Genomic DNA, 19,005 nt, shown 5'->3' with positions numbered 1-19,005 from the left:
ATTAAATTTTATGGGAAAAGATTCAATAAATCTTGAGCTTTGGAGTCAAGGTTACTGAATCTTTTCTCGTGAAAAACCACTGACCTAAACCTAGAAAAGTTGGCTACATGCCTGTGCACAAAGCTAAAGAATGAATGTAGACCAATTATTAATAAAAATTCACAAACTCTTTATTAATCAATTACTATGAAAACACAATAAAAAGTGCCACACAAAAAGATGGAACAGCAGGGACACCTCGTGGACAATAGATGTAACACTTTCCACCTCAATGAAAAAAAGTCATATAAGTAACATAAATTAGATAATGCACCACACCCCCATACAGCCTTATAAATAAATGAAAAAGCGTAACACCCCTAAAAATAATTAGGCTGAATAGCACATTACAAAATACCAGAAGCAAAGTGGATGCTGGCTACCAGTAGTGTCCCACTCCAGACACTGTTTGCTGTTCATTAGTGATAAGGGGCAAGGGCAATATTCGAATTCGCGATATTTCACGAATATTTTGTAGAATATTCATCATATATTTGTGGATTTGCGAATTCGAGATTATATTCTTGACTGCGAAAATCGGCAATGCATTATTCACGTAATGCGCGCGAAATATCGGCGTGGGGTAGGCAACAATTTATTGTAAAGATCTGTATATATTTGAGTTAAAGCCTATTATTGTATGTGGTTCTTTTGTGAAGATTTCACCTTTTTCAATGCATGGATGAGATCTGAGGTAAAAGAGCATCAAATCTGAACCACAAATGGCAATTAACGCATGCGGTGTTTGATAAAAATGTATTGCGGAAATGCACAAAAATTGGTGTGGAATATCTGCAAGTCAGCTAGCAGCCGTGTGCAGGCAGCTTTATTAGAGAAGTGCATGCAATCATCATTTCTTTAAATAGGTTATTGTTTATCCATTGTAATTGCAAAACAAAAAATATATTTAAAAAAAACTGTAATAAAAATGCTAAATCTAAAATGACATTTTATGTATCTCATAAAAAGACGCCTTAGAGCTGTCTTAATGCAGCCTTACTCTTTGTGTGGTTTACGAGCATGCATGCAGTAATAGCCATCAGAATCACTGATCTCCATTTCTGACTTTACAGACCGTGACAGCACCTTTAATTTAACAATTTCATACCCGGCCTCTTTAAATGATTTTTCCACGTCATCCTTAGATATGGGCAGATGGGAAAAACAGCTATTACCAATATGATAGTATGAACAGTTAAGAATACTCTGCACTATAATGTGACCACCGGGTTTAAGTAGCTCCTTAAGCTTTTTCAATACATTGATGTAAGCTTCCCGGTCTTGACAAGCATTTTCTAAGCAGAGACAACTAATCAGACAGTCAGCTTCTGGCATAGGTACGTCAAATGGCTTCTCCGCAAGAGCATCACACATTAACACTTTGGTTACTTTTCTCCTCAGCGTTTCTTCCTTTTTTTCCCAATTATCTCTATTGAGAAGAATAGACAGATACGTTTTTAGTCAATGCTTCACCACATTAAAAAGCATAATATTAAAAATGATCAGCAAAAAAAAGTCATCTATAAACTTTTTGCAAAATATACATCCTTCATGTATTGTAGGTAATCTCCAATCTCTATATCTGTGCTGTACTCTTTTCAGTTCTATATAATGCAGTATGGTGGCTTCTTGTGAAGCAAGCACTAGTTTTCTTTAATTAAAAGGACTGTCTATTTGTTAAAATTCTTTTTGTTTGAAGGGACCGCTGAAAGTTAACTCATCGCAGGGGGTCCCGTGCTGAAACTCCCAAACTGTAATCCGTGGGATAATCTGGAAGCAGGCTTCCCTTTAGCACAGTTATACGCAAATTGAGAATTACATGGCGTGCATTTAAATCACTGCCTGGTTCCTAAAGTAGACAATTCTTTTTTGTTAGCAGTGTCCCCCAAAATAAGATAATGAAAATGAATTTTATTACTAGGGTCCACACTGATTAGCCACAATCTGTGCAGAAACAAGTAACAAGTTTTCAAATCTCCTACAGTGAAAATTAAGCATTACATACATGCAATAAGGGATTACAATGCAGGCTTTGGCACCATAACAAAAAAGCTTTGTGCACATATCCCTGACTTGATGACAATTTTGTGGTTTTATTGATATTTTGACAAATGTGACAAAACTGCTTTATGGGACGATCCTAAAGAATTACAGTAGGACCTGTGCATGTTCATGTGAACTCTGCATGTCCTCAATCCATAGGTGAGAGCAGCAAGTAGGCAGAGGATTGTGATCTGCATACAGTACAGGTAAGTACATGGGGTCTGTTCCGGTGTATTAGTTTAGGGTTTCTGCCCTGGATCTGCAATTATGGGGTCTGCCCTGGGCCTGTATTTATATATAGTATCTGTTCTCGGGGCAGTATTTGTTCAGGGTCCTTGGTATGGGGAGTGTAATAATATATAAGGTCTGGGTCGGTATTTAGACAGTCTGGTTTGGGGGCTTGTATTTATTTAGAGGATCTTTTCTGAAGTTTATATTTTATATTTATCAGGTTACTGTAATAGTTTAAGAATTTGCAGTCTGTTTTTGTTTAGTGAGGTCTGTATTCTTGAGTCTGTATTTATTTTGGTCTTGGATCTCATTAGAGATGAGAGATTTCTTGAAATTAGTTTCATGCCCGATTTTTTAAAAAAAATATGATTTATTAAAAATCACTAGTCAGACCACACATGGAGTACTGTGTACAGTTCTGGGCTCCTGTGAACAAGGCAGACATAGCAGAGCTTTAGGGGTTTCAGAGGAGCTAAAGTAATAACTGGAATGGGTGGACTACAGTACCCTGAAAGATTATCAAAATTAGGGTTATTCACTTTAGAAAAAAGACGACTGAGGGGAGATCTAATTAATATGTATAAATATATCAGGGGTCAGTACAGAGATCTCTCCAATCATCTATTTATCCCCTTGACTGTGACTGTGACGATGGGACATCCTCTGCGCCTGGAGGAAAGAAGGTTTGTACACAAACATAAAAGAGTATTCTTTACGGTAAGAGCAGTGAGACTATGGAACTCTCTGCCTGAGGAGGTGGTGATGATGAGTTCACTAAAAGAGTTCAAGAGGGGCCTGGATGTATTTCTGGAGTGTAATAATATTGCAGGATATAGCTATTAGAGATGGGTTGTTGATCCAGAGAGTTATTCTGATTGCCTGAAGTGAGGAAAAATTGGCTTCTACCTCACAGTGTTTTTTTGCCTTCCTCTGGATCAATATATACAAACTGAAAAGAATGGAATGGTATTAAACAGGCAGGAAGTGCTCAAACCCACATGCAGTTGTGCATATATATACAGGGCAGCAAATCCTGCACTAGTGGCACAACTGCATGTGGGTTTGAGCACTTCCTGCCTGTTTAATACCATTCCATTCTTTTCAGTTTGTATATATAGAGATGCCTGGAGGTGTATAAACTCCAATTTAAATGTGCCTGCTTTCCATCCACAGGCTACATTTAGGTGCACCTGAGAGGCCTGGGCCATATCAGCCAGTCTTGAGTGGGACTCGCAGACTCCTCCCTCCTTCCATTGCTAGCATGGTTACATGCTGGAGGTAACTGGTGAGTTGTCTGTGAGTCGGACCTCATGCTCCTGTAATTTGCCCACTGGCCCCTGGTATTGCCCATACGGCACAGGTAGGTCAGTGTTAGGTCCCGAGCTACTTGAGAAACCTTGGCGCGGTGCTCGGGCTCAGACATGTCCTACACCGTAGGACATGTTGTCTAATCTCTCAATTTTAAAATCAGTTTGAGGGTTTAGTAAGACCGCACCTGTCTTTGCTATTATTATATTGTTATATTGCTCCTCTGGATCAACTTGCAGGATAACAGGCTGAACTTGATGGACAGATGTCTTTTTTCAACCTCATAAATTATGTTACTATGTTACTATTCCCGAATCGATTCTATACTAATCAAATTTGATCCAACTGGCCTGAAAATTGGTATATGATACTCTAAAGACTCCTAGGACTCTGATTTATTTTGACTTTTTTTTTATATTTTGTTGTTCTCTCTTTTTTTATCTTTAGTTTTTTTATGTGTATTTGCCAGATGGTGTTTAAACACACACTGTGTTAATTGACAAAGGAAATACTTGGCTTGTTCTCAACTAGCCTGGAAAGATATTCCCTTTTGTTTAGGAATGGCAGCAGTACAGTGTAAATGTGGAAAGGGTAGATTAATAGAGAAATGTGACGACAATAGTAGCAACAGCAGTAGTAGCATAGCATGGAACTCCTAGGACTCAGATTATTATTATTTTTTATTTTTTTTGTTCTCTCTTATCTTTTTTTTGCCAGATGGTGTTCAAACAGACACTGTGTTATGGGGGAAAAAAACTGGCTTGTTGGGATGAAGCGTCCAATAATTATGCCTGAAAAGGGGAGAATCCCTGCCCCTTTTTATACACATAGGTAAATGTAAGAAAGAAACAGTGGCTTGCTCTGCACAAGCATCCCAAAAATTATGCCTGCCAGTATTTTTACACACATGTGTTAATTGACTAAAGAAATACTGGGCTTGCTCTCAACAAGCCTGGAAGACAAGTGACTACAATAGTAGCGACAGCATTAGCAGCACAGCATGGAACAGACAAGGCAGACAAGTATATGTGTCTGCAGCTGTGTTGGTATAGTAGTAGTGGCAGCTTTGTAGTGGTAGTGAAAGTAGGGTAATGGAAGTGGCAGTAGGGAAATTAGCAGATTAACATGATAGTAGGCAGGCAGAAAGTCAGCAATGTCAGCAATAGCAGATCTATTTATAGGCTTCAACTGGAGGTGTGTTAAAATTTTCACAGATCCATGAGTGATGCATTTTATTAAATGTGATTTTTTTTTACCATGGAAGTAGAAAAAAATTGGACAGCTGGGCATAAGTATGAATATCGTACAACAAAATAACAATTTAGGGAAGGTGTTGAACTGTGCCACAATGTACACTATGCCAAAAGTCTGACTGATGGCATATGACAAAAACTGCGGCTGATGACATAGAGAATTCAATTTTAGAATAGGATAACATTTAGATTAAGATGCGGAACTGCACCACCTGGTCAAAAGTCCAACTGATGGAACATGGCAAAAACTGCAGCTGATGACAGAAAATAATTCAATTTCAGAAAAGGATTACATTTTGATGAAGGTGTGGAACTGTGCCACTACGGACACCTGGCCAAAAGAAGAGTCTGAGCAGAAGAAGCAGCTGATGATGATGACAAGGACACTGTACTGCTTGGGAATGCAGGCTAGCTGCCACAAAGAAGACCATAAGGCGGATTGACTAGTTCTCATCTGGAATGCTGGCCACTATTTTCCCACGGGCTGCAATAGAGCCCTGATACCTAGATTTGTCTTTGAATGCCCATAGCTTATTTTAATCCTGCAGATCAAAACATTTTACAACAGTAAATAACGCCATTATTATACCCCTGGTATTAAACACACAACTTGGTGACCAGTCCCTCACTCCCTTAAAGCTTTCCCCTGATTAAATTACCTAAAATCTACCCAATTACCATATAGCTCTCTATTCTTTCCCTATAGTACCACTATCACACTACAGTATATTAGTGGCTTTTGTCTGTGATAGTTTTTCTTCCTCCCCCATGATTTTCCCTGTCAATATTCACAGTAAAATGGTGCTGGGCGCTGTTTTTATGCAATTTTTCCTGAATGAATCCCAAAAAGGTTTGGATTCATTTTGCATTAAAATTTATGTAAAATTCGTAACAAATCTTATTAATTTAGAATTGATTAACTTATCGCCAGTCTGATTTTATTTGTGTTGCCAAGTTTTGGAATAGGCCAGAACTTATAGTCTACTTAAATATGCCAATTCTTACATGGTACTCAGTGCAGTCAATGAGCTGTGTAATGCACATATGTGTTGGCTCATCCAGAACGAAAGAAACTCTTGGTACCTGCTTTCAGCTATGGCTAACTGATGAAAGTCCACAAATAAGGGCCCCTCCTGTATTTACTAAGAATGCCCCAATAAGATATTTGAAATGGGTTTCTCACCTCTGACCTAAAAATATGTGGCTTCATCAAATAACTTTCAAATTCTATATTGTTTTAATATTTTATCATTTTAATTCCTATGATGTACCTGTTACCTTCCAGTTCACACACGTATTTGGCAAAATGAGACCAGTCTAAAGCAGCTGGGTCCTTTTTCAGCCATTTTTCCAATTGCTCTCGGTTTTGCTCAAGAAAATCAGAGGTTATAATGCTGTTGAACACTTCACAAGAAGAGAACAGATGATAAAATCCGGGTCCAGCTCCGAAGTCAATTAGTATGTCTCCTTTCACACCTCCTTAGGGATAAAACACAGTATAAGCTTCTGATGAGCAACTTGGAAACAAAGAAAAGACCAACACTTTAATTTCAGCTACACATAGATGAAAACACATTACAACAATTTCTCATTATCAGAACAGTTAGCCACAAGATTTGACAGGGAGAAATCTTTATCTTAAAGGCTATGGACTCCATTAAAGGCATTTTTTTTAATTATTTAATTGTACTCATTTTGAGCCCCTCTCTCTGTATAGCTTTGAGATTCTCTAGTACCAGGCTCTGTGTTTATACTATTTCCAGTACACCAGCTCAGCTAATGGCTCCTCATCTCTTATCTATTGACCTCATAAACACAATTCTTATCTTACTTATAAGAATAAGACTTGAACAAGTGTTTATGAGCTATAAGTGGCGACTCTAGAAACAAGATACTACAGTCAAAAATGGGGGGGCACAAATAATTTTTACCACTTAATCATACTACTAACAAAACAAAATACGTATATATAAATAAGATTACAAAATACGAGAGTATTACGGTATGCAGGGATACCTTATTATTGTACTAACCTAAGATTTTTTTTTGGTATGAGATGATGGTTTGATTGGTACTATTTTAGGGTGCCTATGACTTTTTGATTGTTTGGTATTACACTTTTTGTGATGTAAGGAGACAACAAAATGGCTTTTTTGGCACAGATTTTTTTTTTATGGTGTTCACCTAAGGGGTTAAGTCATATGATATTTTTATAAAGCAGGTTCCTATGGACGCGAAGATACCTAATATGTCAACTTTTTTTTTATTTATTTCACTTTAGCACAATAATAGCAGTTTTGAAGCAAAAAAAATCATATTTTAGTGTTGTCACGGCGGACAGGATACAAGATACACAGAATATCAACAAACAAGTGTCTAGGCAAGAAGCTGGGGATAAAGGTCACCTCCTGACAAATCCCTACCAGCTCTCCCTAGACTTCTATGCCCACGTTCAGACCCTGAAGGTGGAAATAAACGTGTCCCCTTGCCTAGGCTGAAGATTCCCTAAAATCCCTAAGATGGTGAAAGGGGGAAAGAGGCAGCCTGCTCCCTCAGGACCTGGAGGGGGCAGGCGTCTCTCTAACAGCCTAGACAGACAACCACAATAAAACAAAACCAACTTATCTTTTACTGAGCAGTAACAGCAAATCCTTCCTTCCTTTCTCTGAGCCAGACAGAAGCTATAACCCGCACAGGACACTGGGAGTGGGCGTAATTATACTCAAACGAACGACCCCACCCAGTGCACCTGAAGGGAGGCGGACACAGCTCAACTCCAAAACAAAAACAAAATGCTACACACGTGCTGCTAACCTGGCAGACCTCCGCATATTACCTGAGCAGGGCATGACAAGTGTCTCCATTGTGTGAGAGTGATAGCTTTTTTATTTTTTGACTGATTGTCTTAGATAGGATCAAATTTTTGGTGGGATGAGATAGCGGTTTAACCTGTTTAGGACATAGGGCGTACCGGTACGCCCTGATGTCCCGGTCCTTAAGGATACAGGATGTATGGGTACGTCCTATGTATTTCTGATCACCGCCGCTCGGCGGGCGGTGATCGGAACCCGGTGCCTGCTCAAATCATTGAGCAGGCACCTGGGGACAATGCGCCGGGGGGTCCTGTAACCCCCCCCCGTGTAGGCGATCGCAGCAAACCGCAGGTCAATTCAGACCTGCGGTTTGCTGCATCTCCGGGTAATTCGGCTCTCTGGGGACCCGATAACCCGGAACAGGATGGTGATTGGTGGTGTGATAATACACCACCAATCACCATCCTGCGATCCTGAGAGGTGATGGTGACATCACCTCTCAGGATCGCTCTCATTGGTTGGCTGCAGGGGCGGGCATTTCAAATTGCATCAGCGCTCCTCTCCCCCTACTTTTCAGTCCGGGAGCCGAGGAGAGAGGAGCGCTGCGTCGGATCTCCAGCCAGCACGCCCATCTGTAAAAAGCTCAGGATCATCAGCCAGCACCCCTATCTGTGCACCAGCACCCCCAGTACCACCAGGTATTTAGTGAAAGGCTAGGGACAGGTTAGATTAGGCAGGGATATTTAGGAAAAGTTAGTGGAAAAAAAGAAAAAAAAGAAACGTTTGTGATTGCATCACCCTAAATCAGGTGTCTGGGGTCCACAGCACAGCTGTGTAACCCTAAACCCCCAGGGGTGCTGCAGCATGCCCCACTCCCCCCCCACAACTTTTTTGGGGAGCAAGTTTTTTTTTTTTTCTGTGCGTACGCTGACTGTGGCCGGCACTCTTAGCGTCCGGCCACTGTTAGCGCATCGCACACCCCACAGCTGATCAACTCCGGACGGTTGATCAGGGATTTTGAATTTTTTTATTTTTTATTTTTCACATTTTTTGCCCTTTTTTTAGTTAGTCTTTTTTTGTCTGTTAGGTTTAGGCTAAGTTCGCGAACACCCGTGCCCCCACACACACGCACACTGAATAAAGATTTACACGCACACACACACACACGCACACACACACTTCCTTATGGTCCGCCGGATGTTCTCAGCCGAGGAGTCATACGCCCAGATTGCCTCTGACTCCGAGAGTCCCAGTGAGGACGAGGATGACCCCACTTTCCTTTTGTCATCCGCGTCCTCCTCATCATCTAGCGATGATGATGAGCCCCCAAGGCGGCGGAGACGCAGCCAGGCAGAGCAAGGGGATCGCCATGCTAGGGACCCTGTGGCCCACCCTAGTACGAGCAGCTCTGGGGCTCGTACTAGTTTTCCGGCCCACCAGTCAAGTCCACCGGAGCCCTCTGCCAGTGAACTTGTCTGGTATACCCCAGAGCGTTTTGAGCCCGTGATTCCTGATTTTTTAGGCCAACCAGGAATCCAGATTTCCACAGTGGGCTTCACTGAATACCACGACTTTAGTCTTTTTTGCAGTGACCATTTTTTAAATCTAATGGTGGAGCAAATAAACCTGTACGCCCAACAGTTTGTTGCTCAACACCCGGGCTCCTTTTTAGCTAGGCCCGGTGGCTGGACCCCGGTCAGTGCAGCCGAGATGAGGATGTTTTGGGGCCTCGTGCTGCACATGGGCCTAGTCAAGAAACCTAGTGTCAGGCATTACTGGAGTGGGGACGTCCTTTACCAGACCCTACTTTACAGTATGGCCATGACACGCTCCCTGTTTGAGGCCATCCGGAAATGCCTGCACTTTTCAGATATTGCAGCATGTTCCCCCCAAGGTGATCCTGCCTATGACCGTCTGTACAAAATCAGGCTGGTCATAGATCACTTTGGAGCCAAATTTGTAAAGGCCTATGTACCTGAAAGGAAGGTCGCGGTTGATGAGTCTCTCATTGCTTTCAAGGGGAGACTCCTTTTCCACCAGTATGTTCTCTCTAAGCGGGAAGGTATGGCGTGAAGCTGTACAAACTTTGTGAGAGTACCTCAGGGTACACTTACAAGTTTCATGTGTACGAGGGGCGAGATTCCCGTATTCAACCCCCAGAATGTCCCCCCACTCTGGGTGTTAGCAGGAAACTTGTGTGGGACCTTATGCACCCACTGCTAGATAAGGGTTACCACCTGTACGTGGATAAATTTTATACTAGTATCCCCTTGTTCCAGTCCCTCACCGCAAGATCCATGTCCGCTTGTGGGACCGTGCGGAAAAATCAACGCAAACTCCCTACCTACCCCCTCCAGGTACCTATCCCCAGGGGTGCGACCCGTGCCCTTACCAGTGGAAACCTGTTGCTGGTCAGATATAAGGACAAGAGGGATGTCCTTGTACTGTCCACAATTCATGGTAACGGCATGACCCCTGTCCCTGTGTGAGGTACCGCAGCAACGGTCCTCAAGCCCGATTGTATCGTCGACTACAATCGGTATATGGGAGGAGTTGATCTTTCTGATCAAGTCCTCAAGCCATATAACGCCATGCGCAAAACCCGGGCATGGTACAAAAAAGTTGTGGTAGACTTGGTACAGGTTGCCTTGTACAACTCTTTTGTGCTGTCCCATAGCGCTTGCAACACAGGGACATTCCTTCAGTTCTATGAGGCAGTCCTCAAGGCCCTGATCTTTTCTGACCGGGAAAGAGCAGGCCGGAGTACCTCGGGAACTGGAGGCACCCGGATCGTCCCTGGCCAACACTTTCCAGGTGTGGTCCCCCATACTGGAAAGAAGGGACGGACCCAAAAAAAATTCAGCGTGTGTCACAGGAGGGGAATACGGAAGGGCACCACTACTCAGTGTGACACGTGCCCCGATCATCCGGGCCTCTGCATCATTGGTTGCTTCAGGGAGTACCACACTTCCATGGAGTACTAAATTTATATCCCAATTTAGCCACTGACAATCGGATAAAAAACTGGTCCTCAGACTTGAGACACTAAAACCAAAAATTATTACATATTAGGTATCGCCGCGTCCGTAAGAATCTGCTCTATAAAAATACCCCATGACCTAACCCCTCAGATGAACACGGTCCAAAAAATAAAATAAAAATGGTGCAAAAAAACGTTTTTTTTTGTCACCTTACATCACAAAAATTGTAATAGCAAGCGATCAAAAAGTCATATGCCCCCCAAAATAAGATAATATAGTGTAAAACATAAATAAATTTAAAAAAAGTAGACATATTAGGTATCGCCGTGTCCGTAAGAATCTGCTCTATAAAAATACCCCCCCAACCCCTAAGATCAATACGGTAAAAAAAAAAAAAAAAACGGTGCAAAAAAAAGGTATTTTTTTGTCACCTTACATCACAAAAATTGTAATAGCAAGCGATCAAAAAGTTATATGCCCGCCAAAATAGTGCCAATAAAATCGTCCTCTCATCCTGCAAAAAAATGAGCCCCTACCTAAGATAATTGGCTAAAATTAAAAAGAAATTACTCTTAGACTATGGAGATACTAAAATGTTTTTTTTTGGTTTATAAAAAGATAATATAGTGTAAAACATAAATACATTTTTAAAAAAAGTAGACATATTAGGTATCGTCGCGTCCATAAGAATCTGCTCTATAAAAATACCCCCCCTAACCCCTCAGATGAACATGGTCAAAAAAATAAAATAAAAACGGTGCCAAAATAGCAATTTTCGGCCAAATTTTCCATTTTAATCGTTTTTTTTCTAGTAACAAAGCAAAGGTTAACAGCCAAACAAAACGTAATATTTATTACCCTGATTCTGCAGTTTACAGAAATACCACATATGTGGTCGTAAACTGCTGTATGACAAAACGGCAGGGCACAGAAGGAAAGGAACGCCGTATGGTTTCTGGAAGGCAGTTTGATGGCCTTATTTTTGGGCACCATGTCCCATTTGAAGCCCCCCTGATGCACCCCTAGAGTATAAACTCCATAAAAGCGACCCCATCTAAGAAACTACACCCCTCAAGGTATTCAAAACTGATTTTACAAACTTTATTAACCCTTAAGGTGTTCCTCAACAGTTTATGGCAAATGGAGATGAAATTTCTGAATTTCTATTTTTGGTAACCTTGCCTCACAAATGTAATATAGATAAACCAAAAATCATATGTACCCTAAAAATAGTCCCAACAAAACTGCCGCCTTATCCCGTAGTTTCCAAAATGGGGTCACTTTTATGGAGTTTCTACTCTAGGGGTGCATCAGGGGGGCTTCAAATGGGACATGGTGTAAATAAACCGGTCCAGCAAAATCTGCCTTCCAAAAACCACATGGCGCACCTTTCCCTCTACGCCCTACTGTGTGCCCGTACAGTAGTTTACGGCCACTTATGGGGTGTTTCTGCAAACTACAGAATCGGGGCAATAAATTTAGCATTTTGTTTGGCTGTTAACCCTTGCTTTGTTACTGGAAAAAATGGATTAAAATGGAAAATTTGCCCAAAAATTTAATTTCTTAAATTTCATCTCCTTTTGCCAATAACTCTTGTGCAACACCTAAAGGGTTAACAAAGTTTGCAAAATCAGTTTTGAATACCTTTAGGGGTGTAGTTTCTTAGATGGGGTCACTTTTATGGAGTTTCTACTCTAGGGTGCATCAGGGGGGCTTCAAATGGGACATGGTGTAAATAAACCAGTCCAGCAAAATCTGCCTTCCAAAAACCACACGGCGCACCTTTCCCTCTACGCCCTACTGTGTGCCCGTACAGTAGTTTACGGCTACATATGGGGTGTTTCTGAAAACTAAAGAATCGGGGGCAATAAATATAGCCGGGCCCGGGCCGGTTAGCTGAGATCACTGGCTGTGTGTAAAAGCCGGAATCTCAGCGCAGACATGGTGTATACTCGTCATAGAGCGCTAAGGGGAATCAGCGGGGGGCACGCAGGGGGGCAAGGAATAAGCTAGGGGGGCAATTGCCCCCCCCCCCTTACCCTCCTGTAGCGACACCTATGGTGTAAGCAGTTCAAAGAAAAGGTGAAAGTAAGATGCTCACTACTAGGTAGAGTTGTTAAGCCTTTATGAAAAAAAAACTGCTGAAAATTTTTAATAAAGACCAAGTGAAAAAATAATTTAAGGCCAAAATGAGTAAAATGCAAAAAATTGCCCCAAAGTTGTTCATAATATTTAAATGCTCAGATGATACAATTTTCTTTTTGGTAACTTGTACTAGATTATGTCAATGCAAATGACTATCAACAAAAAATAAATATTTAAAGAGGCCCTGTCACCTCTGCTGACATGTCAGTTTTACTAGCTATTTGTATTCACCACGTAATACCAATTTTGGAGCATTGGCGTTTAAGATGCGGGTCTTAATCCCTTGAGGACCGGGCTCATTTTCACCTTAAAGGGAACCTGTCACCAGTTTTATGGTGTCCTAACTAAGGGCAACATAAATAAGTGACTGATTCTCTTGGCAAAATGCTGGTTCACTTTCTTTAATTGACCCAGTCAATCTGCCAACATCTTGTATTGAAAAGCGCCAGCTCATACTGATGAGTCCTGAATATTCATGAGCTCCTGACTCTTCCCGCCTACCTGCTGCTGATTGACAGTTATTTTCCATATGAATCAGCAGCAGGTGGGCAGGGGACTGGCTTAAGCTCTGAATTAAAAAAATGCTGGACTCACTGACATCACGCTGGACTCAAATCAGCTCATTAGCATGCGGCATGTGGCATCTTTGTGTGTATATTATGAGGTAACCATCTGTCACACCAGTAAGTGAATACATCTAAGGCACTTTTTAGTAGTTAATAATTGTATTGAGTTAGTTAGATTATAATCAAATATCCACATGACAGGTTCCCTTTAAGGACCAGGCCATTTTTTGCTAATCTGACATGTGTCACTTTATGTTGTGATAACTTTAAAACGCTTTTACTTATCCAGGCCATTCTGAGATTGTTTTTTCGTCACGTATTGAACTTCATGACAGTGGTAAAATTGAGTCAAAAAATAAATTTTTATTTACCAAAAAATTCCTAATTTACCAAAAATAAAAATTTGCTAATTTCTAAATTTCTATTTCTCTACTTTTATAATAGATAGTAATACCTCCAAAAATAGTTATTACTTTACATTCCCCATATGTCTACTTCATGTTTGGATCATTTTGTGAATGCCATTTTATTTTTTGGGGACGTTAGAAGGCTTAGAAGTTTAGAAGCAAATCTTGAAATTTTTCAGAAAATTTCTAAAACCCACTTTTTCAGGACCAGTTCAGGTCTGAAGTCACTTTGTGAGGCTTACATAATAGAAACCACCCAAAAATGACCCCATTTTACAAACTACACCCCTCAAGGTATTCAAAACGGATTTTACAAACTTTGTTAACCCTTTAGGTGTTCCACAAGAATTAATGGAAAATAGAGATAACATTTCAAAATTTCACTTTTTTGGCAGATTTTCTATTTGAATCCATTTTTTCCAGTTACAAAGCAAGGGTTAACAGCCAAACAAAACTCAATATTTATGGCCCTGATTCTGTAGTTTACAGAAACACCCCATATGTGCTGTACGGGCACACGGCAGGGCACAGAAGGAAAGGAATGCCATACGGTTTTTGGAAGGCAGGTTTTGCTGGACTGGTTTTTTGACGCCATGTCCCATTTGAAGCCCCCCTGATGCACCACTAGAGTAGAAACTCCAAAAAAGTGGCCCCATTTTAGAAACTTGTTGGTACTAATTTAGGGTACATATGATTTTTGGTTGCTCTATATTACACTTTTTGTGAGGCAAGATAACAAGAAATAGCTGTTTTGGCACAGTTTTTATTTTTTGTTATTTACAACATTCATCTGACAGGTTAGATCATGTGATATTTTTATAGACCAGGTTGTCACGGATGCGGAAATACCTGATATGTATACTTTTTTTTATTTATGTAAGTTTTACATAATGATTTCTTTTTTGAAGCAAAAAAAATCATGTTTTTGTGTTTCCATAGTCTGAGAGCCATAATTTTTTCAGTTTTTGGGCGATTACCTTGGGTAGGGTATGATTTTTGCGGGATGAGATGACGGTTTAATTGGCACTATTTTGGGGTGCGTGTGACTTTTTTATTGCTTGCTATTACACTTTTTGTGGTGTAAGGTGACAAAAAATGGTTTATTTTGCACAGTCTTAATTAAAAAAAAATTACGGTGTTCATCTGAGCGGTTAGGTCATGTGATATTTTTATAGAGCCGGTCGATACGGACGCGGCAATACCTAATATGTATACTTTTTTTATTTATGCAAGTTTTACACAATAATATAATTTTTGAAACAAAAAAAAAAATCATGTTTTAGTGTCTCCATATTCTGAGAGCCATAGTTTTTTCAGTTTTTGGGAGATTATCTTAAGTAGGGTCTCATTTTTTGTGGGATGAGATGACGGTTTGATTGGCACTATTTTGGGGTGCTTATGACTTTTTGATTGCTTGCTATTACACTTTTTGTGATGTAAGGTGACAAAAAATGGTTTATTTAGCACAGTTTTTATTTTTTATTTTTTACGGTGTTCATCTGAGGGGTTAGGTCATGTGATATTTTTATAGAGCTGGTCGATACGAACGCGGCGATACCAAATATGTATACTTTTTTTATTTATGTAAGTTTTACATAATAACAGCTTTTTTAAAACCAAAAAAATGATGTTTTAGTGTCTCCATATTCTGAGCCATAGTTTCTTTATTTTTTGGGAAATTGTCTCAGGTAGGGTCTCATTTTTTGCGGGATGAGGTGACGGTTAGATTGGTACTATTTTGGTGGGCAAGCGCCTTTTTGATCGCTTGCTGTTGTACTTTTTGTGATGTAAGGTGACAAAAAAATTGTTTATTTAGCACAGTTTTTATTTTTTATTTTTTACGGTGTTCATCTGAGGGGTTAGGTCATGTGATATGTTTATAGAGCTGGTCGATATGGACGCGGCAATACCTAATATGTATACTTTTTTTATTTATGCAAGTTTTACACAATAATATAATTTTTGAAAAAAAAAAAAAATCATGTTTTAGTGTCTCCATATTCTGAGAGCCATAGTTTTTTCAGTTTTTGGGAGATTATCTTAAGTAGGGTCTCATTTTTTGTGGGATGAGATGACGGTTTGATTGGCACTATTTTGGGGTGCTTATGACTTTTTGATTGCTTGCTATTACACTTTTTGTGATGTAAGGTGACAAAAAATGGTTTATTTAGCACAGTTTTTATTTTTTATTTTTTACGGTGTTCATCTGAGGGGTTAGGTCATGTGATATTTTTATAGAGCTGGTCGATACGAACGCGGCGATACCAAATATGTATACTTTTTTTATTTATGTAAGTTTTACATAATAACAGCTTTTTTAAAACCAAAAAAATGATGTTTTAGTGTCTCCATATTCTGAGCCATAGTTTCTTTATTTTTTGGGAAATTGTCTCAGGTAGGGTCTCATTTTTTGCGGGATGAGGTGACGGTTAGATTGGTACTATTTTGGTGGGCAAGCGCCTTTTTGATCGCTTGCTGTTGTACTTTTTGTGATGTAAGGTGACAAAAAAATTGTTTATTTAGCACAGTTTTTATTTTTTATTTTTTACGGTGTTCATCTGAGGGGTTAGGTCATGTGATATGTTTATAGAGCTGGTCGATACGGACGCGGCGATACCTAATATGTATACTTTTTTTTCCCCCCTATTTTTTACCAATTTTTTTTTAACTTTATTTGGGGAAAATGAAGTTTTTGTTTATTTTTACTTGAAACCGCACGCCCGATCACCGCCGCAACCGCAGGTAAAAGCCGCAAACCAGAGGTCTGAATTGACCTGCGGTCTGCGCCGATCGCTGACACGGGGGGGTCACGGGACCCCCCTGCGCATTTAGCAAAGGTGCCTGCTCCATAATTTGAGCAGGCACCGGGTTCCGATCGCCGCCCGCCTGGGCGGCGGTGATCGGAGCAACACATGACGTACCGGTACGTCATGGGTCCTTAAGGACTCGGGAACCATGCCGTATCGGTACGTCTCAAGTCCTTAAGGGGTTAAGTATGCCTATTAAGTTTCTTCAGCAATAATACATATTTCCTTCTTCTGCACCTGATTATTAAAAAGTCTGCAAGGAGGTATCCCAATGAGGACTGAACGAGTATTTAATCATCCCCGAACTGTGATAGCTTATTCACACATCAGTGTTTGGTCAGTGATTTCAATCAGTGATTGTGAGCCAAATCCCGGATTATGAAAATTACATACGACCCACTAGCACGTATTGAGACTTTGCATATGAAATTTTTGATTGGTCAGGGAGACCACAATTGTCTCTAGGTTAATACGTGCTACTAAATGTATCAATAAATTGTATATAAAATTTAACGTTTATTTGATACTCTTAAAATTAAATGCCTAGAACTCACATATTAAAACTATCAGTGGTGCCAGCCCTGTTGCAATGTATCTTATATTGTATCATTTTATATATGCTTATTGACCACTGGGGGGCCCTCACTCTATTCCCTTTAGTAGTTCCTGCTATCACGGTTCAGCAGTGATCATAGTTGTTACATAGTGCACTGTTATTGCCACAGTGTACTTCTCTAAGCCTCAGGCTTCTTTCCAATGTGCTGATAGATAACAGCGTTCTGTTATTCCCACAGATACTGCTCTAAACAGCGGGCTCCTTCCCAGTGTGCTGATTGATAACTAGCATGTTCTGCTTATACTTGGCATGGCACTCGCTGCCTAAAACCACATTTAACACACTCTGCCCCCCGACATGTTTCACCAAGCTCTCTTGGCGTCTTCAGGGGAACGGGAACCCTGCACTGATCAGTGTTAGGATTCATTTTGAGACCAGTGGAGATGTCCTCCTAGTCTCGGGCAGCCACAATTACACAGATTACTGATGGGCGCAGGCTCAGCGCATGGACAGGATCAATCGTAGCAATGATGAATGACAGTCTGGGAGCAAAGTGTAGCGCTAGCGCTGCGGTAGTGATTACAGCTACAGCACTGGGTCGGGACACTGCTTCTGACCTGTTCTGCCAACCTGCTGTAATTTCAACAAACGGTTTGGCACCACCGAAGCTAACTGACTGGATCCCACCCCTGCATGTAACCCTTTAATGATGCAGCTTAGTTTGGGATTTAAAGGGGTTGTCTCACTTCAGCAAATGACATTTATCATGTAGAGAGAGTAAATACAAGGCGCTTACTAATGTATTGTGATTGTCCATATTGCTTCCCATATTTAACTTTCTCTACATGACAAATGCCACTTGCTGAAGTGACACAACCAGTTTATGGCTAGGTGATTTTTTATATATTTTTTTTATCTCCACCTTTCCAAAGCCATTCTTTTTTTTTCTTGATCAACATAGGCATATGAGGGCTAATTTTTATATAGGATAAGTTGAATTTTTTAACCATACCATTTTAAGATACGGTACATCAGGGAAATCTTATAACGTTTTTTTTTTATTAATGGGGGGTTGTTTTTTCAGCGTGTGGTAAAAATATTTTAACTTTATTAAGTATGATTATAAAGATACCACACTTACAATGCTTTTATGTTTTAAAAAAGCACTTAAAAAACAGATTGCTTTGTGTCGCCATATTCTGACACCCTATTTTATTTTTCTGCCATTTGAGCTGTGTGAGCTCCCATTTTTTTGCAGGGCAAGCTATAGATTTTAGTGGTACCATTTATGACTATCATGAAGTACAATGTGTCACGAGAAAACAATCTCTGAATGACTTGGATAAGTAAAGGCGTTCCAAAGTTGTTACCACATAAAGTGACATATGTCAGTTTTTCAAAATTAGGCCTGGTCAGGAAGGGGGCAAATGGCCCAGATGGGAAGTGGTTAATAGAGAATAACTGTCTATACTTATCAATGAATAGTTTTATAGTTTACCTGAACAAAATATTTCATGCAGATTCTGTAAGGCAAAGTCTGTCCATTCTGTAGCGATGCCTCCTTTCCCCGCAGAATAGTATGTCTGGTAGTAGACTACAGGATCAAATTCATTTATGTACATCTGTGCAGAGTATGAGGTCTCCATGTTATTGTCTTCTCTGAAGAAGATGATCTGCCTCACTTGGGTTCTGGTTGAAAATGTGATAAGGAATCCGATTCTTACGAATTTAAACACTGTGTCCATGGAGGATTGGCCAAGGCTTTTCTCATATTAAAATGTAAATCAATTACTAGCTTAGCAATCATATGCCTCTCAGCTAACGACTGATGTTCTCCACATATTGGCTTAGTGATC

At 40.2% G+C, this 19,005-nt stretch overlaps 1 protein-coding gene across 1 annotated transcript; it reads right to left on the bottom strand.

The window, feature by feature from the left end:
• Window positions 1-896: 896 nt before the first annotated feature.
• On the bottom strand, window positions 897-18,833 carry LOC120996779 (nicotinamide N-methyltransferase-like). The gene is made up of 3 exons (XM_040426789.1): window positions 18,648-18,833; window positions 6,146-6,350; window positions 897-1,468 (listed from the first exon to the last, which is right to left on the bottom strand). The coding sequence occupies exons 1-3, from the start codon at window positions 18,793-18,795 to the stop codon at window positions 1,036-1,038; spliced, it is 786 nt and encodes a 261-aa protein (XP_040282723.1). The 5' UTR covers window positions 18,796-18,833; the 3' UTR covers window positions 897-1,035.
• Between the last annotated feature and the right edge of the window lie 172 nt (window positions 18,834-19,005).

The sequence above is a fragment of the Bufo bufo genome, chromosome 1, assembly GCF_905171765.1.
Source record: "Bufo bufo chromosome 1, aBufBuf1.1, whole genome shotgun sequence".
In the NCBI taxonomy this organism is placed as follows: Eukaryota; Metazoa; Chordata; class Amphibia; order Anura; family Bufonidae; genus Bufo; species Bufo bufo.
Note: the sequence above shows the minus strand (reverse complement) of the source record. Positions and strands in the feature narration are given on the sequence as shown.

Bases quoted from the DNA above. Each gene is read 5' to 3' on its own strand.
- LOC120996779 (XM_040426789.1), bottom strand. From the start codon at position 18,795: ATGGAGACCTCATACTCTGCACAGATGTACATAAATGAATTTGATCCT. The intron at 6,351-18,647 runs GTAAACTATAAA...ATCCCTAAGGAG, and splicing joins GCATGAAATATTTTGTTCAG to GTGTGAAAGGAGACATACTA. The intron at 1,469-6,145 runs GTACATCATAGG...TCTTCTCAATAG, and splicing joins TGTGAACTGGAAGGTAACAG to AGATAATTGGGAAAAAAAGG.